General features: G+C 48.5%; 1 protein-coding gene across 1 annotated transcript in view; it reads left to right on the top strand.

The window, feature by feature from the left end:
- grip2b (glutamate receptor interacting protein 2b) overlaps window positions 1-25,029 on the top strand; it is a 445,227-nt gene that overhangs the window by 189,739 nt on the left and 230,459 nt on the right. Inside the window, exons 4-5 of the mRNA XM_086001324.1 lie at window positions 9,409-9,554; window positions 22,208-22,294. Coding sequence (XP_085857450.1) covers window positions 9,409-9,554; window positions 22,208-22,294 — 233 coding nt within the window. The remainder of the gene's footprint in view (window positions 1-9,408; window positions 9,555-22,207; window positions 22,295-25,029) is intronic.

Below are 25,029 nucleotides of genomic sequence, written 5' to 3'. Positions count from 1 at the left end.
GTACCTATTGATCTGTATGATTCAATACCATGCTAGCCAGTGAATTTACTCACTAAGCCATTTGAGTGAGATCCCATCCTGAAATTTCAACTACCCTTGTTCATAGAGCTCCTTCTTGCCTCCCTCAGTAATTACTGTTCACTGTTTAATGTTGTTTAAGTGTTGGACTGTGGCTCAGTGGCAAAATTTTCAGGGTTGTGGGTTCAAGTCCCACTCCAGAGACTTGAGCACATAATCCAGCCTGTCGCTCCAGTGCAGTACTGAGGGAATGCTGTACTGTCGGAGGTGCCATCTTTCAGATGAGACGTTAAACCGACGCCCAGTCTGCTCTCTCAGGTGGATGTAAAATATTCCATGGTACTATTTTGAAGAAGAGTAGAGGAGTTCCAACCGGAGAGCAGGCTATTTTAGCTCTGGTAATTAATGATCTCCTAGTAAAGGATCCTCTAGGGAAGAGTGATCATAGCATGATAGAACTTCACATTCAGTTTGAGGGTGAGAAACTTGGGTCTAAAACTAGTGTCTTAAACTTAAATAAAGGCAATTACAAAGGTATGAAGACAGAGTTGGCTAAAGTGGACTGGGAAAATAGGTTAAAGGGTAAGATGTTAGATAAGCAGTGGCAGACATTTAAGGAGCTATTTCATAACTCTCAGCAGAGATATATTCCAGCGAGAAGAAAGACTCTATGAGAAGGATGAACCATCCGTGGCTAACTAAGGAAGTTAAGGATGGTATCAAATTGAAAGAAAAGGCAAAGTTGCGAAGATTAGTGGTAGGCCAGAGGATTGGGAAATTTTTAGAAACCAGCAAAAGATGACTAAAAAAATCATAAAGAGGGAGAAGATAGATTATAAGAGTAAACAAGCAAGAAATATAAAAAAAGACAGTAAGAGCTTCTACAGGTATATAAAAAGGAAGAGAGTAGCTAAAGTAAACATTGGTCCTTTAGAGGATAAGACTGGGGAATTAATCATGGGAAAATGGGAAAAGGCAGAGACTTTGAACAAATATTTTGTATCTGTCTTCACTGTAGAAGACTCTATAAGCGTCCCAATAATAGTAGATAATCAAGAGGCAAAAGGGAGGGAGGAACTTAAAACAATCACTATCACTAGAGAAAAAGTACTTGGCAAACTAATGGGACTAAAGGCTGACATGTCCCCTGGACCTGATGGCTTGCATTCTAGGGTCTTAAAAGAAGTGGCTACAGAGATAGTGGATGCATTGGTTGCAATCTGCCAAAATTCACTGGATTCTGGAAAGGTCCCAGCAGATTGGAAAACCGCAAATGTAATGCCCCTATTCAAGAAAGGAGGGAGACAGAAAGCAGGAAACTATAGGCCAGTTAGCCTAACATCTGTCATTGGGAAAATACTGGAATCCATTATTAAGGAAGTAGTAGCAGTACATTTAGAGAATCATAATAAAACCATGTTGACTCTGCTTGATTGTATGAAAGGGAAATTGTGTTTGACAAATTTATTAGAGTTCTTTGAGGATATAACGAGCAGGGTGGATAAAGGGGAACCAGTAGATATAGTGTATTTGGATTTCCAGAAGGCATTCGATAAGGTGCCACATAAAAGGTTATTGCACAAGATAAGAGCTCACAGTATTGGGGGTAATATATTAGTTTGGATAGAGGATTGGCTAACTAATAGAAAATGGAGAGTCGGGATAAATGGGTCATTTTCAGGTTGGCAAACTCTAACTAGTGGGGTGCCACAGGGATCAGTGCTGGGGCCTCAACTATTTACAATCTATATTAATGACTTGGATGAAGGGACCGAGTGTACTGTTGCCAAATTTGCTGACGATACAAAGATAGGTGGGAAAGCAAGTTGTGAGGAGGACACAAAGAGTCTGCAAAGGGATATAGATAGGTCAGGTGAGTGGGCAAAAATTTGGCAGATGGCGTATAATGTAGGAAAATGTGAGGTTATCCACTTTAGTAGGAAGAATAAAAAAGCAAATTATTATTTAAATGGAGAGAGACTACAGAATGCTGTGGTACAGAGGGATTTAGGTGTCCTCGTACATGAAACACAAAAAGTTAGCATGCAGGTATAGCAAATAATTAGGAAAGCAAATAGAATGTTGGCCTTTATTGCAAGGGGGATGGAGTATAAAAGTAGAGAAGTCTTGCTACAACTGTAGTACTGCATACAGTTTTGGTCTCCTTATTTAAGGAGGGATATACTTGCATTGGAGGCAGTTCAGAGAAGGTTCACTAGGTTTGTGCTGCCTTTCTTTAGGAATTTATGTTAGTTTTCCAGTTAATTCAGGGGTTTGAGTAATTTGGGTCGATTTCCATTGTGTGCCACCACCTAGTGGATATTTGGTACCTAGCAAGTGCAGTAAAGTGCAGTAAAGTAAACTACTGTATATCACAGACCTGCAGCCACACATGGTCTGGGAAGTTATGTTCTTGTCACACTCCAGCCTTGGACACTATTTGTCTGTAAGTACTTGAGAATGTTATAGATGATTAGTGTACACTATATTTTGCAGAAAATGTTTAGTTTGTAACTTTTCTCTGTAAGCAAACTTACACAGCTAGCCGTGAAGTGCTCACTCTCTGTCTAGCTGGTTAACTTGTAGCTGTATTTTGATGCACTATGTGCAGGGCTAATTTAAAGAGAATGCCTTTCAATTTGCTAAATGTATATTCACAGTAAGCTGTGTTTCCACGTGTTTTGGTAAGTTACATGCCAAATGTACTGTGTTGCTCAGGCGTACCTAAATTTGTGTATGCATATCAGTTATGTGCTTGTATACTAATGTGTGCTTCCATTTCTGTATTGTATTTCAGTTTCACAATAAGAATCTTTCAATAAAGTTTACAAGAAAAGTCAAGCCTTGTGATTTTTATGGGAAGATATCAAGTTGTTAGCTACCTGTCTAGCTCTGCATAGGAATGCGCTGCAAGGGCAGAATAAGGTTGATTCCTGAATTGAAGGGGTTGTCTTATGAGGAAAGGTTGAGCAGGTTGGGCCTATACTCATTGGAGTTTAGAAGAATGAGAGGTGATCTTATTGAAGCATGTAAGATTCTGAGGAGGCTTGACAGGGTAGATGCAGGGAGGATGTTTCCCCTGGTGGGGGAATCTAGAACTAGGGGACATAGTTTCAGAATAAGGGGTTGCCCATTTAAAATGGAGATAAGGAGGAATTTCTTCTCTCAGAGGGTCGTGAATCTTTGGAATTCTCTACCCCAGAGAGATGTGGAGGCGGAGTCATTGAATATATTCAAGGCGGAGATAGACAGATTTTTGAAAAACAGGGGAGTCAAGGGTGATGGGGAGCGGGCAGGAAAGTGGAGTTGAGGCCAAGATCAGATCAGCCATACGCGTTCGACCTCTGAAACCTTTCCATTAAGGGAGCGGAAGTTCTGGTTTCCCGCACATGCGCAGTACATGCACGAAACCGGCACTTCCATTGGGCCTACGGGTGAGTACCCCCTGCGTACTCACCCGTGGAGACCCGAATTTCTGGGCCACTATTTCAAAGAACAGCAGGGGACTTTTCCCCGGTGTCTTGGCCAATATTTATCCCTCAACCAACATCACTAAAACAGATTATAATAGCAAAATACTGCGGATGCTGGAAATCTGAAATAACAACAGAAAATGCTGGAAATACTCAGCAGGCCAGGCAGCATCCATGGAGAGAGAAACAGAGTTAATGTTTCAGGTCTGGGACCCTTCATCAGAACTGGAAAAAGCTGGAGATGTAACAGATATTAAGCAGGTGCAGAGACGGGGGGGGGGTGGTGTTAGGAGGGGAGGAAGGAATTGAAAGAACATCCTGTACTTTTGTAAGAGGCAGGAAAGATAAAATGTTGCAAATGGGAGTGGCAAAAATCATACTGCATGAAAAATGGGGACAGGGATAATTATCTGAAATTGTTGAACTCGATGTTGTAAAGTGCCTAATCGAAAGATGAGGTGCTGTTCCTCGAGCTTACGTTGAGCTTCATTGGTGTAATGATATCAGCAAATAGTGATGATATTTGCCTGTGTTTGATTACTTATGCCTTACAGCATATTTGTCTGTGTTTTTGATTACTTGTGCCTGACCAGCAGAGGTCATGTGAGAGACAAGCAGTCCAGAGGAGTTTTACGTTCAGTTTCATTCTAGATGCATCACAGCATAGTGTGTTCTGTAAAAAGCTGTAGAAAGTCTTGAACAAGACTTTAGATTAAACAACATTCTCTTTCAGAAATGAGTCTTTATTGAACCCAAAAAGAAAACAAAACATGATGTCAGAAGTGGCTGAAAGAGAAAAAATCTGAAGTTAGCAACTTGATGGGACAGTGAAAGCAGTTGTGGCAAGTAAGCGAAATCAGCTCTCCACATATTAGCAAGCCAGAAGAGAACATCGTTGCTTACCATTAGAGAATAGCTAACGAAGTGAAAAAATGGAAGGTTTACTCCCACCGGCGACGCTTCAATTGACAGGTAATGTGGCTGAAAATTGGAGGAGGTTCAAACAACGTTTAGAGTTGTATTTAGCGGCAATCGGAGCTGACAAGAAAAGTAATAAACAGAAATCGTCACTGTTCTTACATGTCGTGGGTGATGCAGTGCTGGAGGTATATAATAATTTCATATTTGCTGTTGATGGAGACAAAATGAAGCTAGATAAAATAATGGAACAGTTTGAGGCCTACTGCATACCTAAACGCAACGTGACCTTTGAGAGGCACAAATTTTTCACGTGTACAGAAAATCGGCGAGACTATTGATCAGTATGTGACTGAACTGAGAAACCGGAGCAAATCGTGTGAATTTGGGGGACTCACAGACTCGCTGATAAAAGACAGACTGGTGTGTGGTATTCCAGATAATGGTCTAAGGGAAAGGCTGCTAAGAGAGCAAGATCTAGACCTGGGAAAAGCCATAGCATTGTGTAGGGCTACAGAGACTGTGAAGTTGCAGGCAAAGGAGCTGTTCAGTGACAGTAGCTGCAACGTGGATGCAGTGAGAAAGAACGGATACAAACCGTTTAACAAAGAGAGCGCCAATGTGAAAAAAGAGACGTGGCCAGCAAACGAAAATGAAAGAGACAATCAGAAGTCATGTAGTCGATGCGGTACACAGCATCCACCAAGAAAGTGTCCAGCATATGGTAAAACATGCAATAGATGCAACAAAAACAACCATTATGCCCGTTGCTGTAAGAACCAAGCGCAACAAAGCAAGGTCCATACAGTAGATGAAAGCGAGATAGAGGAATTCAATGTAGATGTTGTGTCTGAAAACAAAAAAGAAAGAGACTGGATGTTGACACTAAAAGTAAATGACATACACATTCCATTTAAATTGGATACTGGAGCACAAGTTAATGTGATATCAGAGACCGATTTTAAGAGAATTAGACCCAGACCAAAGTTACATGGAATACAAGTGAAAGTGACCGGATACTCAGGTTCTGATATACCAGTGAAAGGAAAATGCATTGTCAAAGTGACACACAAGGACAGAGAGCACACGCTAGCATTAATCGTGGTGCCAAAGGATGTGCAAGCCATACTAGGGTTAAAAGCCTGTGAGAGACTGAACCTGGTAAAGAGAGTCCTCGTTGTGGAAAGCGAAGGAGAGACAGTCTATGATGAACTCATGAAAGAGTACAAAGACCTATTTAAGGGTCTAGGCTGCATTCCAGGAGAACACACGATCAGAGTAGATAAAAGTATGACACCGGTCATACATCCATGCAGAAAAGTTCCGTTTGCTCTTCAAAAGCAACTGAAGGCAGAGTTGGACAGGATGGAAAGCCTGAACGTGATTCAGAAGATAGATGAGCCAACTGAGTGGGTGAGTTCCCTCGTCGTAGTGGACAAAAAGAATGGAAAGCTCAGAATTTGCCTGGATCCAAGAGATCTAAACAGAGCAATAAAGAGAGAGCACTTCAAGCTTCCTACACGTGAGGAAATCATGGCGCAGTTTGCAAATGCAAAATATTTCAGCAAGTTAGATGCGTCCTCAGGATTTTGGCAGATGAAGCTGGACGAAGCAAGTTCAAGACTGTGCACGTTCAACACTCCATTTGGCAGATACGGATTCCTAAGGTTACCATTTGGCATTGCCTCAGCTCCTGAAGTGTATCACAAGACTATCCATATGATCTATGAGCACCTGGAGGGAGTTGATACATCAATGGATGACATCATAGTATGGGGAACCACGAGAACTGAGCAGGTCAAGAGACTGATACTGTTGAACAACCTGATCACACAGCTGAGAACCAATCATCTGAGGCAACAACTCAGATTCAAGGACAATCAATCAGAAAATCCTCAAGTCACGTGAAGCCTCCTGAGAGACTCATTGAGCAAATTTAAGGACTATTGTTATAGAAGGAAGTAATGTTATCTTATTCCTTCTTCAAGTTCTAGTGTATTGACATATTTCATGTGAACACACAAAGCAAGGGTAAAAAACCTTGATCATGATAATGATGATGTAAGTTCATTAAATGTTGTTAGTTAAAAGTAAAATACTTTTGTTTTAAGAAAGGGAGATGTAATGATATCAGCAAATAGTGATGATATTTGTCTGCGTTTGATTACTTATGCCTTACAGCATATTTGTCTGTGTTTTTGATTACTTGTGCCTGACCAGCAGAGGTCATGTGAGAGACAAGCAGTCCAGAGGAGTTTTACGTTCAGTTTCATTCTAGATGCATCACAGCATAGTGTGTTCTGTAAAAAGCTGTAGAAAGTCTTGAACAAGACTTTAGATTAAACAACATTCTCTTTCAGAAATGAGTCTTTATTGAACCCAAAAAGAAAACAAAACAATTGGAACAATGTAATAGGCCGAGGACAGAGAGATCAGAGCGGGAGTGAAGCGGAGAATTAAAATGACAGGTGACCGGAAGCTCAGGGTCACCCTTACGGACTGAACGGAGGTGTTCCGCAAAGCGGTCGCCCAATCTGCGTTTAGTCTCCCCAGTGTAGAGGAGACCGCATCGTGAGCAGCGAATAGAGTATTAAATTGCAAGAAGTACATTTTCTGTTGTTATTTTACTAAAACTGATTATCTGGTTACCTCAGATTATCACATTGCTCTTTGTGGGACCTTGCTGTGCACAAATTAGCTGCCGCTATTCCTACATTACAACAGTGATCGCACATCAAAAAGAGTACTTAATTGGCTGTAAAGCACTCTGGGACATCCTGAGGTCGTGAAAGGCACTATAAATATGCAAGATCTTTCTTTATGATTCTGCCCTTTAATTCCCATTTACACAAAGTCGAGCCTTTGTCGAGATCTGGCAATATATTTGTTGAATTTTTAAAAACTGGGCTCTTCCAGTGAGGGTTTGTGAATATAGCAACAAAAAAATGAAGCAGTTTTAACTATGGCTATATTGTATTATTTGTTTCTTCCTTTCTTGTTACGATACATTTGAGGTTAAAACCAGATCCAATTGAAGAAAGGACCCAGTCTGTCTGACACACATCAGTACAAGGACCAAGATGAGAGAGGTCATTTTCCAACTTCCCTCTCCCGGCGGAGAGCACGGCCAGCTGGAAGTACATCTCGGAGGTTCAGGCGTGGTCAGTAAATCAGGCGCAGCGCACGCCCAGGTTTACAATACCCGCTGCTGCTAAGCAAGGCTGCCCACTGTGAGTGCAAAGCCGGAACATTACCCCTTAAAATTATACTTAAAGGATATAAAGGCACCAGAGAAGGTGCAAAATAGATGATACCAGACTGAAAGGTTATAACTGTCGGGAACGATTGAACAGGCTGGGGCTCTTTCCTCTAGAAGGGAAACCTAATAAAGGTCTTAAAAATTATGAAAGGATTTGATAGATGTTTCCACTTGTGGCGGAGACCAAAACTAGGTTCCATAAATATAAGCTAGTCAATAATAAATCCAACAGGGAATTCAGGAGAAACTTCTTTACCCAGAGAGTGGTTAGAATGTGGAACATGCTGCCACATGGAGTAGTTGTGGCAAACAGCATAGATGCATTTAAGAGGAAGCTAGATAAACACATGAGGGAGAAAGAAATAGAAGGTTATGCTGTTAGGGTTAGATGAAGAGGGATGGAAGGAGGCTTGTGTGGAGCATTCTATGTAATTCTATGTTGTTTGCTGCAATGAAACAAGAGGTAGTTCAGTATGTTATTGCCTGTTAAATGCATTGCCATTAGTGCTGTCCTATCCTATGAAGTATTTCTTCATACCTATATGCATAGGTGCCACTTTATTCAATATGGCTGACTGTCAGATTGAATAGCTCCATTCAATTCGGACCGACAGGCTGGAAGAGCAGGCGCACGTCTTTCTGTCCTACTGTGAGTGGTGGCTGATTGTGTGGGGTAAACTCTGCTTTCATTTCCCTGGAAATCAAGTGAAGGCTTGAGCCAGGACTCTGGGGGTGCAGGAGGGAGACATGATTCACTGCCATCCATTTCAACAAACAGCTTGGCAGCCAGGAGTTGCCTGATTTGGGTTTCTAGAAAGAAAGCAGAAAGACGTGCATTTATTTGGCAGTTTTACTACTGAGGCCATTATAGAGCGAGACAGGAGGCTGCGTGAAAGGTTAGCAGCGAGCAACCATGCTACGTTATAGCAAGGGACCTTGGGTCCAGTTTCACATTGGGGAGATGTGACGGTTCATGAGGAATAATTAAGGCTGTATACTATTGTAAATGCTGTTAGTATTTTGTTTACTTCTCTATCTTCTGTTGATAAATGTGTTTGATAGTTTATAGCCTAAGCCACATTGTGACAGTGATTACTCTCGCACTTTTCAAAGTGAAGGAAATCACATGAGGGCTTCCGATATATTGAGGAAAGTGATCCTGGGCACCCTACAGTTGCCCAGACATTGTAAAGACCCACTCCTGTTCAGATGATGGCTGGCTTATGGGTTGGTCTTTAGTATTGAACACAGGGCCACAGAGATCTGTGAGATGGCCTAAGGGCTGAAATGACCCTGCTTCGGACTTCTGCCGCTGACCCCACCAAAGTTCCCAGATTTTGTGGGTAGGGGTGGGGAGAGTCCCCCGATTTCCATTGCAATGGTGGGTTAAGAGTGCATCTGGGGGTGATCCTCCCACAGGGCGGGCGACAGCGAAGTTTTGTGGCCACAATCCTCTTCATGCTGGGCTAATGCTCGACAGTGAGGGACACCAGGTAGAGCTCTGGGTACTTTCCTCGCAGGGAACACCGGCTCCCTGCAGGCTGGTTTTAGATTGGTATTGGCAGAGGATGGAGCTCGGCCCAGAGTGATGCCTGGCGGACAACAGTCCATGAAAAAGGATTTAAAAAGATGGAGTTTCACCAGCTCCCTCAAAAAAGCAATCAAGTGCAGATGATGCATCTTTCGATTTTTGATCACTCTGATATAACTTTCAGTGATTGGTCCACTTCTTTTTTGTAGGAGCGACCAGTTAAATATTGGAGATTACATCAAGTCCGTTAATGGCATCAACCTGACCAAACTGCGGCACGATGAGATTATCAGCCTACTGAAGAACGTGGGTGAGCGGGTGGTCCTTGAGGTGGAGTATGAACTTCCCCCTGTTGGTAAGAACCTCACTGAACCTTTTTACGTGAAGACTGGCCAGAATGGGCTGAATCAGGGCTATAGACCATGGACGTATGATGGTGCCTTTACCCTTTTTCTTTTACTATTTTTTATGCTGATCAAGGTGAGGGATGTTATTGGGGGGAATAAAACACTTTCTATGTCAGCCATCAGTGTCCGCCTAAGTCACTCCCAAGTCAGGTATAGGATGGTTAGATACACAATAATATTCCCTCTATTCTTCTCAATAATATACCTCAGCCTCAACCTCAGAAGAGCACCTCTACTCAAAATCACCAGATAGATTCAGACACCGTAGGCCCTTTGCGCCATTTGATCTCATCGTTCCTGAATACCAAATCCTACTCCACCAGTGTGACGGTTTTCCATTTCACACCCCAGCCTTTCTCAGTGAAAGTTGCCTCAAAGTCAACATAAATTGATGTGGAATTGACAGTTTTATGCTGTAGACTGTTGCCCACCAGTAATTGGACTGATAATGTCCAAACTCATTCAACATAGGAATGTTATAGTCAGCATCCTATCAAATCTATGTCTGAGAGATAAAAGGCTGGTGTCTAGCCCACTGTGCCACTAGGTACTTCCTGTTGATGTTATTTCAAAGCTTTTAACTCATGCTGTACCTGCCCTGGGAGTGTTTGATGCTACAGTGTAGAGGGAGCTTTACTCTGTGACTAACCCGTGCTGTCCCTGCCCTGGGGGTGTTTGATGGGACAGTGTAGAGGGAGCTTTACTCTGTGACTAACCCGTGTTGTCCCTGCCCTGGGAGTGTTTGATGGGACAGTGTAGAGGGAGATTTACTCTGTATCTAACCCGTGCTGTACCTGCCCTGGGAGTGTTTGATGGGACAGTGTAGAGGGAGCTTTGCTCTGTATCTAACCCATGTTGTACCTGCCCTGGGAGTGTTTGATGGGACAGTGTAGAGGGAGCTTTACTCTGTAACTAACCCGTGCTGTTACTGCCCTGGGAGTGTTTGATGCTACAGTGTAGAGGGAGCTTTACTCTGTATCTAACCCGTGCTGTACCTGCCCTGGGAGTGTTTGATGGGACAGTGTAGAGGGAGCTTTGCTCTGTATCTAACCTGTGCTGTACCTGCCCTGGGAGTGTTTGATGGGACAGTGTAGAGGGAGCTTTGCTCTGTATCTAACCCATGTTGTACCTGCCCTGGGAGTGTTTGATGGGACAGTGCAGAGGGAGCTTTACTCTGTGACTAACCTGTGCTGTTCCTGCCCTGGGAGTGTTTGATGGGACAGTGTAGAGGGAGCTTTACTCTGTATCTAACCCATGCTGTACCTGCCCTGGGGGTGTTTGATGGGACAGTGTAGAGGGAGCTTTACTCTATATCTGACCCATGCTGTTCCTGCCCTGGGAGTGTTTGATGGGCAGTGTAGAGGGAGCTTTACTCTGTATCTAACCCGTGCTGTACCTGTCCTGGGAGTATTTGATGGGACAGTGTAGAGGGAGCTTTACTCTGTATCTAACCTGTGCTGTACCTGCCCTGGGGGTGTTTGATGGTGTAGTGTATGTAACCTGTAGCACCTTAAGAGGATACCTTAAGGTGATGGACTACTTTTTGATGGCTCCTGTACATTGTAGTACCGGTGGTGACCACACCGGTATATAAACCCTGCAGAGCAAAGTGTATCCCAGTTCAGCCCTGACCCTCAATCACTAAGAGTCTTCAGTGCATTTCTGGCTGTGCAGCTGCCTCAGTCAGCAGGAGGAGAAGGAGCAGCCAAACCAAGAGAGTGGAGAGTGGAAAGTGGTGGTCTCCTGACCAGGAAGAGGAGGAGAACGATAGACCACCACCTCCACCTCCTCCACCATCATCACAGCAACTGAGGTGCCTGGAGAGATAGGACAGAGGAGGAGAAGGAGAAAGGAGGCCAGCAACAACACCAACCAGGGGAGAGGCCTTTCCATTACTGCCTCCCCAAATTGGCCTCCACTTCAGGAGAGGGAGAGAGGGGAGAGAAACAACCAACAACCACCAACTGTTTGGAAGGAGGGAAGAACAAAATCATCTCTTCTGAACATCTACAGGTGGGTGTTATTTGGGGCACTCTCCCAAAGACTTTGTATTTCAGGTGGGGGGAGAAAAGAAGAAACAAGGCCGGATCATCAAGGGGTGTCTATGTGTGTGTGTGTGGCTCTTGTTAAAAGCTAGGCCACGCACACCACTAATAAGCACCCCTTCTATTGCCTGGCCTGGGACAGCTGGAGCAGCCTAGGTGAAGTCTTTAATTTAATTCCATTAATTGCATCGTTAAGACCTGCTGCAGGACTGAGCCTGGGCATCTCCAGCTTTCCCAGGTGAAGACATCTTCTCCTCCTGCCAGAAGACCACCACCACCAAAGACTTTTAAATCCCATCGGAGAGTGCACCCCTGCCAACACCCACCCTCCATCCTGAGTGGCAACACTGCCCTTGCGGCTTCCCTCCTTCCCACCCCCCCTCTCTCTCTCTCTTTGTCTCTCTCTGCCTATTTCTCTGAGGCACCTCATTTTTCATCTCTTTTTATTAATTGCCTATTGAGCAGAGGGGAGAAGGCCCCTCTCCCAATTTCAATCAATAAGGGGAGAGGTGTGTTTTCATTTTAATCAGCTCCCTCTGCTCAAAAGAGGACCAAAAAAATACCCGAGGCCATTAAAACCTTCAGGCCTGTGACTTGGGGTGAGTGTAGCCCTTATAAAAGCACCCCAGAATGGCGACTGCATCTTCGCCGGTGGCGGGGCAAGCCAGGACTTATGCGGGAGTGGCAGCCACAGCCACAGCCACAGCTGCTCCCGCTGCTTCTGCTGCCCCGTCACCATTCAGATTAATAACAAAAAAGCTTGGGGTGAAGAGCTACACTCACCCCACGATGACCATTGAGGCCTGCGTTAAAGCCATGGCTGGGGTTGTCGGCCCCTCAGCCATCGTCGCGGCCTCAAAAATGTATGGGAAGGCTGTGTTCTTCCTGGGGTCGGAGCGGGCGGTGTCCCTGGCCATCACCAAGGGGCTCACCGTGGGCGGGACCTTCCTGCCGGTGGATCCTCTCGAGGCCACCGCGCAGAGGATCGTCATTTCCAATGTCCCGCCCTATGTTCCTGGTGAGCTCCTCCTTCCCCATTTACGTCAACTTGGGGAGGTGAGGTTGGGGATCACACCCATCCCGCTCGGCTTCCGGGAGGCCAGCCTTCGCCACGTCTTCTCCTTCTGGCGCCAGCTGTTTATCCAGCTGGCGCGGGAGGAGGACACCGACGGGGCGTTCGTCGTCCTCCATGAGGGGACCGCCTATCGCGTCTTTTGGGCGTCGGACGGTGTGCGGTGCCATGCCTGCAAGGAGGTGGGGCACATCAGGAAAAACTGCCCCGCCTCCAAGGCCGCCGGATCATCTCGTGCGGCCGAGGCTGGTGCCGCCGCCGCTCCTCCCCCCGGATCTGCACGCGCGTCGAGAACGTCTGATGCGCGGTTGACGTCGGGGGCCGATGCCACCAAGGCCTCCGGCGGGGGGGAGGGAGCGTGTCCGGCCGGAAAGAAGGCGCGGGGAAAAAACAAACACCTTAGGGCAGGTCCCCCCATGGATGGCCAGCCCTTGCCCCTTGCGCCCCTTACATCCGCGCTCCTTGCGGAGTTAATCGGGGCAGACGCGAGCAGGAGGGGCCTCGTGCCCAAGCCTGTGGCCGCAACCACCGCAGCGGTAATGCCAATACCTGCGGCCGGGCTCGGGCCCGAGGAACCCGACAAACCTGCTCCGCTGGAGGGAGCTGAGGAGGAAGCTTTTGCAGACATGGAGGTCTCCCTCGCTCCCTCTGTGCTAAAAAGAAGGCGCGACCCCCTGGAAGAGGAGCAGGACTGGGAGGAGGAAGTTCCCTCCGAGCAGGGGGAGTCGTCGCCCACCGCGGGTACTGCGCCCCCCCCCCCGCCGCTGTCGTCATCACCAGCGATCGGCAGGGGTCGCCTGCCCCTTGGGAGGCTGAGGCAGATGTGCCTGTTCGGCGCGTGCCTCCCGGGGATGGGGACGAGACCCTGCCCGTGGGTGGGGTCGCGGAACAACCCGCAGCGGAAATTGACATTCTATCGGTGCCGTTACCCCTCGCCGGGTCGGGCGGCCTGGGGTCTGGGTCGGGCGAGCTCGAGGATAATGAGCTCGCCCAATGCGACCCGGACATCTCCCAGGGGCTGCTCGACCTGGTAGAGGTTTTAATTCAAAACACCCCATCCGCTGGGTCGGAGGTTGGTGGCGGGGAGGAGGATGGCCCCCTGGCTGCGTCTCTGGTGCCGGACGTACTGGAGGAGCTGGGAATTGTTCTCTCCCCGGTTTCTCCAGTCGTTCCGGCGTCTGGGGCGGAGGGGAGCTCTGAACCGCCGCCGTCTTCTGGCCCAGCACCCCTAGAGGAGCCCAGGGAGGAATCCTCTGCCGCCGATCCTGGGGGTGGGATCTGGGCGGAGGCGGGGCTGGCTGGTGCGGCCGAGCCGTTCACTGCGCGGCGGACGGGTCGGCCGCTGGTGACGACCCCCTGGAGGAGGATGGGGACTCGGTGATGGGCACGGAGGATGATTCGGACTCCAGCGCCGACGAGGCGATGGATGACCTCGTGCCCCTTGCCGAGTCTCCCCTCATTCCCGTAAGGGAACTCCGGGATTTTATGGCCACGTGCCTGGGTCGGCGCAATAAGGTCCAGCTGGCCCTCGACAGGTGGTCGGAGCTGGCGCTGCTCATCGTATCCGTCCGCGCCGCCGTTAAGATCATGGGCGCGGACGAGGGTGTGAACCCGCTCGAGCTGCGTCGGCTCAGAACGTTTCTCACTGGGCTGCTAAGGAAGTGGCGGCTGACCAGCGGCTGCGCTTCCTCCCCCCGTTAGGTGTAGGTAGAGGTTGCACTATGCTTCTGACATGAAGATAACCATAGCCAGCCTCAACATCAACGGCAGCAGGGAGGCGCGCCGCAGATTCAATAATTCTCGGTCCTTCGGGACGGGAAGTATGCGGTGTGCTTCCTGCAAGAAACCCACACCGTTCCGGGAGACGAAGCCACGTGGCTCCTGGAGTGGCAAGGAGGTGTCAGCATGAGTCACCTCTCCAACAATTCCAGCGGGGTGGCTATCTTGCTGGCCCCGCATTTTCAGCCGGAGATCTTGGGGGTCAAGGAGCACGTGCCGGGCCGCTTGCTCCAGGTCACTGTTCACCTGGGGGGCATGCCGCTCCATCTAGTGAACGTGTACGCTCCTCAGGCCGGTGCGCAGCAAGTGCGCTTCTTTGAAGAAGTGTCCGCTCTTCTGGGCTCCATCGACGTGGGCGAGTGCGTCATCCTCGGGGGGGATTTTAACTGCACCCTCGAGGCGAGGGACCGTCCGGGTCCCCCGCGATGCCCGGCGGCGATGGAGAAGTTGAGGGACCTGGTCGGGTCCTTTGACTTGGTGGACGTCTGGCGAAATCTTCATCCCGACTCCAGCGCCTTCACTAGTGTGAGGTCTGGAGGAGGAGGGTTCAGAATCGACCGCCTCTACATTTCCCGGGCGTATGTCTCCTGCGTTCCGGCGGCTTCCATGCGGCTGGTGCTGTGCACGGACCACCACCTGGTGTGGGCGGAGCTTGTTCCGCTGCGCACGTGGGGGGGGTCCACGTACTGGCACTTTAACAACCTGCTGCTGGAGGACGCGTGGTTCCGGGATTCGTTTCGTCGGTTCTGGGCCGACTGGAGTAGGAAGCAGGGGGGCTTCCCCTCCTTGAGGCTGTGGTGGGACGTGGGCAAGGCTCACGTCCGTCTCTTCTGTCAGGAGTACGCGAAGGGGTCGACCAAGAGGCGGGAGGCCCGGGCCGGGCGGTTGGAGAAGGAGGTGCTCGACCTGGAGTCCCGTCTAGGTCAAGTCGTCGAGGACCCGGCCCTGCGGAAGGTGTACGAAGAGAAGAAGGGCGCGCTGAAGGACCTGCAGCTCGTCGGGTCCCGAGGCGCGTACGTGAGGTCGCGGATCCAGCTCCTGCGGGACCTGGACCGCGGCTCCCCCTTCTTCTACTCGCTGGAAAAAAGACGGGGGGTCCGTAAGCAGCTCTTGGGGCTGCTGGCCGACGACGGATCTCTGGTCTCGGATCCGGAGGGAATCAGCGCGGAGACCCGCGCCTACTATGGGGCTCTGTTCTCTCTGGATCCGTCCAGCGAGGATGCGCGCAGGGTTTTGTGGGAGGACCTGCCGAAGGTCAGTCCGGAGGGCGCCGAAAAATTGGACGCTCCGCTAAGCCTGGCGGAGCTGACCAGCGCCCTCCGCCAGCTCTCTAGGGGAAAGTCCCCGGGGCTGGACGGGCTGACTGTGGAGTTCCACAGGACGTTCTGGGACGTCTTGGGGGGCGACTACGCGCGGGTCCTGGGGGAAAGTTTGGCGACGGGGGAGATGCCCCTCTCTTGGCGCAGGGCGGTCATTGTCCTGCTGCCTAAGAAGGGCGATCTCCGCCTCCTTAAGAACTGGTGCCCGGTCTCCCTCCTCAGCACGGACTATAAAATCTTTGCCAGGGCCATGTCTGCTCGCCTTGGCACCGTGCTGGCCCACATGATCCACCCCGACCAGTCCTACATGGTCCCGGGCCGGACCATCCATGATAACATCCATCTGGTCCGGGACCTGCTCCACCACTCCCAGAGGGCTGGTCTGTCGGTCGCCTTCCTCTCCCTGGATCAGGAGAAGGCGTTCGACAGGGTGGATCATGAGTATCTCTTCGGGACTCTGCGCGCATTCGGGTTCGGGATGCATTTCGTCGCCCGGATCCGACTTCTGTACGCCGCCGCAGAGTGTCTGATTAAAGTTAACGGGTCCTTGACGGCGCCCCTTCGCTTCGGGAGGGGGGTGCGTCAGGGATGCCCCATGTCCGGTCAGTTATACGCCATTTGCGTGGAGCCATTCCTGCGCCTCTTGCGGAAGAGGTTGACAGGACTGGCTCTGCAAGGGCCGGGCGTGGAGGTGGTCCTTTCGGCTTACGCCGATGACGTGCTCCTCACGGTCACGGATCCCGCTGACTTGCGGAGGATGCGGGAATGCCAGCAGATTTACTCGGACGCATCCTCCGCCAGGATCAACTTGGAGAAATGTTCCGGACACCTGGTGGGTCAGTGGCGGGTGGACTCCCTGCCGGAGGAGTTCAGGCCTTTCGCCTGGAGCACCACGCACCTCCTCTATTTGGGAGTCTACCTTAGCCCTGCCGAGGACGCCTGGCCGGTGAACTGGCAAGAGCTGGAGGCCAAAGTCACCGCTCGCCTAGGACACTGGACAGGACTGCTCCAAGTGTTGTCCTACAGGGGTCGAGCGCTGGTCATAAACCAGCTGGTGGCCGCCATGTTGTGGTACCGGTTGGTCACTTTGATCCCTCCCCCTGCGTTTGTCGCCAAGATGCAGAAGAGGCTCATCGACTTCTTCTGGGACAAAAGGAAGCACTGGGTCTCTGCCGCGGTTCTGTGTCTCCCGCTTAGGGAGGGCGGTCAGACGCTGGTGTGCCTTCACACCCAGGCTGCGACTTTCCGTCTTCAGACGCTGCAGAGATACCTGTACGTCGAGAATCCTCCGAGATGGTGTACGCTGGCGACGTTTTTCTTCCGCCAGCTGCACGGCCTCAATTACGACATGCAGCTCCTGTTTGTGAAAGTGGGCGGCAGGCATGCCGACCTGCGGGAGCTGCCTGTCTTCTACCAGGAACTACTATGGATTTGGAACTACGTCGCTTCCAGGCGGAGCTCTCCCCCGTCAGAAGCGGCGGCTCTCCTTCGGGAGCCGCTGCTCAGGAATCCGCACCTCCACAAACGCGGGTTCGGGCGGCTGGCGGAGGGCAGGGCTGTGCCTGGCGGGGTGACCAGAGTCGGGGACCTGCTTGATGGCGGAGGAGCGGGCTGGATGGCACCGGAGGAGCTGGCGTGGCGCCTGTCCTGGGCCAACGTCCGGCTCGCGGCCGAAGCCATCGAATCAGTGAAAGCGGCACTGGGCCCCGACTCCACTAGGTGTATCGAGGCAGCTCAAGCACGTGGGGCGATCCCGTCCGAGCTTACCCCCGTCCGGACGGAATTCCTCATCGGCGCCCGGCCCCGAAACTCCCCTCGGGAGCCGGCGCCTCACAACTTGAGCCGTCTCGAGGAAATACCCTCCGTGCCTTTTCATTCCGCGCGGAGGGGTTTCCTGTACGGGCTGCTCCTGCACGCTCGCCACTTTGCCATCTTCGTCTACCGTCCGGACACGCCTTGGCGTAGCGTCTTGCTGACTGGCGGTGGCGGAGGTCCCCAATGGAGGGCTCTCTACGCGGGAGTCCTCCCTTGTTCCATCGGGGACTTGGCCTGGAGGGTGTTGCATGGAGCAGTCCCGTGCAATAAGGTTTTAAGTAGGCTCATGGACTCCCAGGCCGCCTGCATTTTTTGCGGCCTGGAGGAGTCCGTGTTTCACGTTTATATGGAGTGTGAGAGGTTGCAGCCCCTCTTTCACTACTTGAAGGGGCTGCTCCTCGATTTTTGGTTGCACTTCAGTCCCACGCTCTTGATCTACGGTCACCCGGTGCGGAGGGGAGCGGACAGGCTGGAGGACCTCCTTGTGGGCCTGCTCCTGGGCCTGGCTAAAAGAGCAATCAATTGGTCCAGGCAGCGGGCGGTCGAGGGGGTCGTCCAGCCGGATTGCCTGCCTCTCTTCTGCGGCCATGTTCGCGCCCGTGTGGCCCTGGAGATTAAGCACGCGGTGTCCGCCGGTGCGCTTGAGTATTTCCGCGACCGGTGGGCGCCGCGGGGACTGGAGTGCATATCAACCCGGAAAACCAAATTTTAGTTTGATTTGTTAAGATTTAGTTGAACTTTTGTTTATTTACAGTCCAATTGGTTTTTTTGGGGTTCAAACAAAAAGAGGACCCTCAATCACTAAAGACCTGTTTACTTACTTCTGTAGCCTGTGTCCTGTTATTCAGTATAACTGCAATTGAAACCACAGACTCAACAGGTGGGAAAGTGTAGAGGGAGCTTTACTCTATCTAACCCGTGCTGTTCCTGCCCTGGGAGTATTCGATGGGACAGTGTAGAGGGAGCTTTACTCTGTATCTAACCCGTGCTGTTCCTGCCCTGGGAGTGTTTGATGGGACAGTGTAGAGGGAGCTTTATTCTGTATCTACCCCATGCTGTACCTGCCCTGGGAGTGTTTGATGGACAGTGTAGAGGGAGCTTTACTATGTATCTAACCCGTGCTGTTCTTGCCCTGGGAGTGTTTGATGGGACAGTGTAGAGGGAGCTTTACTCTGTATCTACCCCGTGCTGTACCTGCCCTGGGAGTGTTTGATGGGACAGTGTAGAGGGAGCTTTACTCTGCATCTAACCTGTGCTGTACCTGCCCTGGGATTGTTTGATGGGCCAGTACAGAGGAAGCTACCCTCCGCAATTAACCTGTGCTGTGGCTGACTTTGGAGTGCTTGATGAGACAGTTGAATAGTGTTCCATTTCCCAGCATCGCCAGCAGTTCATCAAAATGTAAAAGTATGTTCCAAACTAAATGATTCTTTTATTGAACTGTAATAACATCTATCCTCCTACTTCGCCACACATGACTTTGGTCACAAGGTCCAAACTATGACCCATGGACGATATCCTACACACGAGCTCCAATTATCCGGCTGCTGAATCCTTGGGACCACCAAGTTATTGTCTGTTTTCACGCATGGGAGCTTAAAGTATAGTTCTTCTGCTGTTGGTTTCAGCTTTTTGAACTTCCCAGGTTTGGAGGATTGGGGAAAAACTGCTCCCTGTTTGCTGGGAAATGGTTTGCTCCCTCAGTGGTGGATATAGGAGCCTCTGATGTGTTTTTGTGAAGTGATGCATGGAGGCCATTGCTAAGACTGCCCAGGACAGTAGAGTCCCTTCGCCAATCTTAGTTAACCACCCAACACAACGCTGCGAAGAGTGGAATATCTGTCCAAGGACGTCGCAGAGAAACTGGTTGGAGAGGCCCTGGGTTTTGCATTGTACAACCTGCCTCCAGAAGAAAGCACCAACATTGCAAACACTGACCAGCTGCTCATCTTAGTGGGAGGAGTTGATGCCTCCATCAATTTAGTAGAAGAACTCACTATTTGGGGAAGCATTACAACTTACAAAAGGTACAAATTCTAAATTATTTTAAGAATTACTGCAGTGAAAAGTAACCCATTGCACCTCCAGTCATGCGATTTGCTTTGTTTACAGGATGCGATCTCTTCTTGTGTTCAGAAGCGACAGTGATGCACCTGAAGTCGCCATGTGTCGAGCTTGTTGGCCTGACCACTGACGGTGGTCCAGCCTTGCTCAGGGAGAGGCACCTGTTGAGAAGGTGAGATGGCCGATGAAGGTATGCACTGTCTCTTGCTGTTTCCTGTGCTGTGGCTGTCCAACATTGGCTATGATATTGAATGCACTGTTGTCCTTTGTATTGCAGGGGTCCAGACCAAGCTTGGCCATCTCCACAGCATTCTGCATCAAGAAGCTCGGGTAGGTAGAGTAGCTAATCTGCAGCCAATCATGGACATGGTTCTGCAGGCCATTGACTTTTTTGGTGCAAGAGTCTTCAATCTCCGCCTGTTTCCAAATTTGCCAGCAGAGTTCAGCACCAACACAAGGACTTGTTGCCCCAGGATGATGTATGGTGGCTTCATTATGGCCCGGCACTCAAGCGGTTCTTTGAGTTGACCCCACCAAAGTTCGCCTCTTCGCAGGGCACGAAGAAAGATCTCTGCCAGAAATCTGTGATGAAACATAGTCGGTGGACCTTCAGAGACCACCTGAATGTTCTGAACAAGAAGCTGCAGGAGGGCTGACCACGACCATGACCATGTCCTGACAGAGCATTTCGGCCTTGCACAAAGTTTCCAAAACTGAGATCCCGCTGTTAGAAACTTGTGTTGCGCTGTCACTTCTCCATTCAGGTGGTACGTTGACTGCCTGCTTCACTTTGATGGGGCTGGACTATGGCTTCAAAGGTTTCGCCGACAGCTCACTAAAGCTGGAGGTATTTGGAACACTTTTGCAGTAGACGACATGAGATCCAAATGGAACTGACGGACCTCCAGTGCAATGACCATCTCAAGAGCAAGTTGGCTGTAGTGGGTTGCTGGCGTTCTATAATTACGAGGTAGGGTATTTGTAAGCTTGAGTCGGCAAGCCCAGCACATACTATCATTGTCCTGTGGCGCGTATGTGGGCAAATACGTTTTCCAAAGAACGAACCTGCAGGAGCCCTACTTCCACAGAAGGATCCTGGGTAAGCATCTGCAGGGTGCCCTTAGTTGGCCCAGGCTAAAGCTGGCACCAGGAACGAATGGGCTGGCAATAAAAGTGCAATTCCAGATCTCACACTGGAAAACTGACTCTGCAAAATGACAAGGGAGAAATGATTGTGCAATAAACCTAAAAAGCCTCCCATTATAAATGTAAAATCCAGACCACACATTCAGAAACAGACACTGAAAGCATTGTGTGGGATTACTTCCTGAATAAAAGTGGGAATGAGCTATTGCAAATGAAAAGTGCCTGTGTTGTTGGAGACAGTGGGTAATGAGTATGTTGCCTGTCCCAAAAACAGTTTAAACACCCATGGCCCATTCACTGGTTAGGATACATGGGTCTGTCCCCTTGCTGCAATAGGCTGGACACCCCTGATTTAGGGCATGGCAGATGCAGGAGGTAGGAATTGGCTTCAGAGCACTTGATTATCCATTATTTAAGTTAAGGGAAAGAGGTTTGACCTTGGCAGAGAGCTTCATCTGTCCTACATTATAGATTCACTTGGATGCTGCCTGGTATGAGGAAATATAAATATGAAGAAAGGCTGCTCAAGACCAATGTGGAGTACAGGGTGATATGATAGAAGTGGTTATCATTCTGAAAGGATGGGTAGATAGAAGCAGACTGTTTCTAGTAGTTGAGGGGTCTAGAACGAGAGACCATAGATGTAAGATTAAATGTAAGAGATTTAGAACAGAGAGCAGGAGAAACGTCTTTGCACAGAGTGTTGTGAGGCTGTGGAATTCACTTCCTGGGTTGAAATTATGTCAACTTTCAAAGTTAGATTGGATAGGTAGATTAAGGAAAAGGGATTGAAGGGCTATGGGAGCAGGATGGGTAAATGTGATTAGGACTATTTTCTACATGGAGGGTAAATGCCGACATGGACAGGTTGGGATGAATGGCCTGTTTCTGTGTTGTAACCTGTATGTATTTCTCTATGTATTACAAATATTTCCTTCCCTCGTCTCCTGAAGACATGGACTCAAGCTTGCTACAGTTCCATGGGTGTTGGCCACCCTCTGGTGCCTCACTCAACTTCATGTGTGAGCCTTGACATTGACTGTCAAACAAGAGGGACACCACAACTCAGCCTGGTCCTATCTTCAACTGATGTCCATATATGTGCACTTCCAGCATGAGTTACTGGACATCGATCAACAGCATGAACCCTGGCTGATTTTATTTCCTCTCTGTCGCCCAGATGTAGGCCAAATGTAACATCCCTACTGCCACCCGAGCTGTGATCAGCTAACTCAGCACTGGCCAAGGATCAATCCTGGGACGTCCATGGTCTGTACGATTCAGCACCAGACTGGGTAAAGACCGTGTTCCCATGTAACAGATCCTCTTACATTAAAAAAAAACATTTCTTTTCATTCCAGTTCCAGATAGCAACTCAAGAATTATTCCAAAGACCATCGAAATCTCACTCTACAAAGAAGGGAACAGCTTTGGGTTCGTGATGAGGGGTTAGTCATTTTATTATTTTCAATGTTTTCCCTCTTCCTTTATTTTCTTCTGTTTTTGGTGAGCGTCTAATTCAGACTGCCAGACCCACCCAATGGAATGCCATTTTGCATCTGTAAATCACTGTTCACTGCAGATCAGCAGGGGTCCTATTCATTTTAGCAAAAACCCTCCATTAATCGGTAATTAAAGGGATGTGCCCTCAGAAAAAAGTGTACGGCAAACATGATATGACATGGTTACTTAAATAAGAGTTTTCATTGTCACAACTTTCACAACCTCAGGATTCCCTAAAATGCTTTACAGCCAATAAAGTATTTCTGAAATGTAGTCACTGTTGTAATGTAGGGGAATGTGGCAACCAATTTGCGGCACAGTCCAGTTAACTTTTAGTGATATTGGTTGAAGGATAAATATCGCCGGGGACACAGGGGAGCATCCCCCTGCTGTTCTTCGAAAGAGTGTCAAGGGATCTTTTACACCCACCCGAGAAGGCAGACGGGGCCTCAGTTTAACGTCTCATCTGAGAGATGGCACCTCCAACAGTGCAGCATTACATCAATACCACATGCTAAAGTCTCTGGTGAGGGACTTGAACTCACAACCTTCTGACTCTGAGGCAAGAGCATTCCATCCAGAGGCAAACTGACACTGTCCTGAAACTGACCCAAGTCTGACCCTTAGAAATCAGAGGGAGTCTGGGGGAGGAGCATTGAGCCCCCTGCTGCGGGGATGGTGCTGAGCCTCAGGATAGTGCCTTAGATCTAGTGTTGTGCAATGAGAAAGGGTTAATTAATAACCTTGTAGTAAAGGGGCCTTTAGGGAAGAGTGACCATAATATGATAGAATTTTAGATTGAGTTTGAAAGTGACTTAGTTAAATCCAAAACTAGGGCCTTAAATCTAAACAAAGTAAACTACGTAGGTATGAGGAGCGATTTGGCTAAGGTAGATTGGGAAACTACATTAAAAGATATGGTGGTAGACAAGCAATGGCTAGCATTTAAAGAATTAATACATAATTTACAACAAATATGCATTCCTTTAAGGCACAAAAACCCCACAGGAAAAGTGGTCCAACCGTGGCTAACAAGAGAAGTTAAAGATAGTATTAGATCAAAGGAAGAGGCTTATAGCGTTGCCAAAAATGTAGAAAGCCTGAGCAAAGGAGGACCAAGAAATTGATAAGGAAAGAGAAAAAAGAATATGAGAGTAAATTAGCAAGAGACATAAAACAGAATGTAAACATTTCTATAGGTATGTAAATAGGAAGAGATTATGAAAGTAAACATGGGTCCATTAGAGGCAGAGACAGGAGAAATTATAATGGGCAATAAGGAATGGCAGAGACATTAAACAAATACTTTGTATCTGTCTTCATGGTAGAAGACACAAAAACATTTCGGAAATAATGGGGAACCAAGGATCTAGAGAGAATGAAGAACTTAAAGAAATAAGTATAAGTAAAGACATAGTATTGATAAAATTAATGGGACTAAGTGGCGACAAATCCCCTGGAACTGACAACCTGCATCCTAGGGTTTTAAAAGAGGTAGCTGCAGAGATAGTGGATGCACTGGTATTAATCTTCCAGAATACCTTAGATTCTAGAACAGTCCCCAAGGATTGGAAGGTAGCAAACATAACCCTGCTATTTAAGAAAGGAGGAAGAGAAAAAATGGGGAACTATAGGCCAGTTAGCCTGACATCAGTAGTAGGCAAAATGCTAGAATCTATTATTAGGGACGTGGTAACAGGACACTTAGAAAATCATAATATGATTAGGCAGAGTCAACATGGTTTTATGAAAGGGAAATCGTGTTTGACAAATCTGTCAGAGTTTTTTGAAGATGTAACTAGTAGGATGGATAAGGGGGAGCCAGTGGATGTAGTGTATTTGGATTTTCAAAAAGCATTCAACAAGGTGCCACACAAGAGGTTATTACACAAAATTAGGACTCATGGAATTGGGGGTAATATATTAGCATGGATTGAGGATTGGTTAATGGACAGAAAACAGAGAGTAGGAATAAACTGAATTTTTTCGGGCTGGCAGGCTGTAACTAGCGGGGTACCGCAAGGATCAGTGCTTGGGCCTCAGCTATTTACAATCTATATTAATGACTTAAATGAAGGGACTGAGTGTAACGTATCCAAGTTTGCTGATGATACAAAGTTAGGTGGGAAAGTAAGCTGTGAGGAGGATGCAAAGAGGCTGCAGAGAGACATAGACAGGTTGACTGAGTGGGCAAGAACGTGGCAAATGGATTACAATGTGGGGACGTGGGAAGTTATCCACTTTTGTAGGAAAAACAAAAAAGCAGAATATTTTTTGAAGGTGAGAGACTGGGAAATGTTTCCACTCAGGGGGACCTGGGTGTCCTTGTACATGAATCACAGAAAGTTAACATGCAAGTACAGCAAGCAATTAGGAAAGCAAATGGTATGTTAGCTTTTGTTACAAAGGATTAGAGTGTAAGAGTAAAGAAGTCTTACTACAATTATATAGGGCATTGGTGAGGCCACACCTGGAGTAGTGTGCGCAGTTCTGGTCTCCTTACCTGAGGAAAGACATACTTGCCTTAGAGGGAGTGCAGGGAAAGTTCACTAGACTGGTTCCTGGGATGAGGGGATTGCCCTGTGAGGAGAGATTGAGTAGACTAGGCCTATATTCCCTAGAGTTTAGAAGAATGAGAGGTGATCTAATTGAAACATATAAAATTCTTAAGGGGTTTGAC

Source organism: Somniosus microcephalus, chromosome 11, assembly GCF_052327205.1.
Source record: "Somniosus microcephalus isolate GS21.2 chromosome 11, FLI_Smic_1.0, whole genome shotgun sequence".
In the NCBI taxonomy this organism is placed as follows: domain Eukaryota; kingdom Metazoa; phylum Chordata; class Chondrichthyes; order Squaliformes; family Somniosidae; genus Somniosus; species Somniosus microcephalus.
Note: the sequence above shows the minus strand (reverse complement) of the source record. Positions and strands in the feature narration are given on the sequence as shown.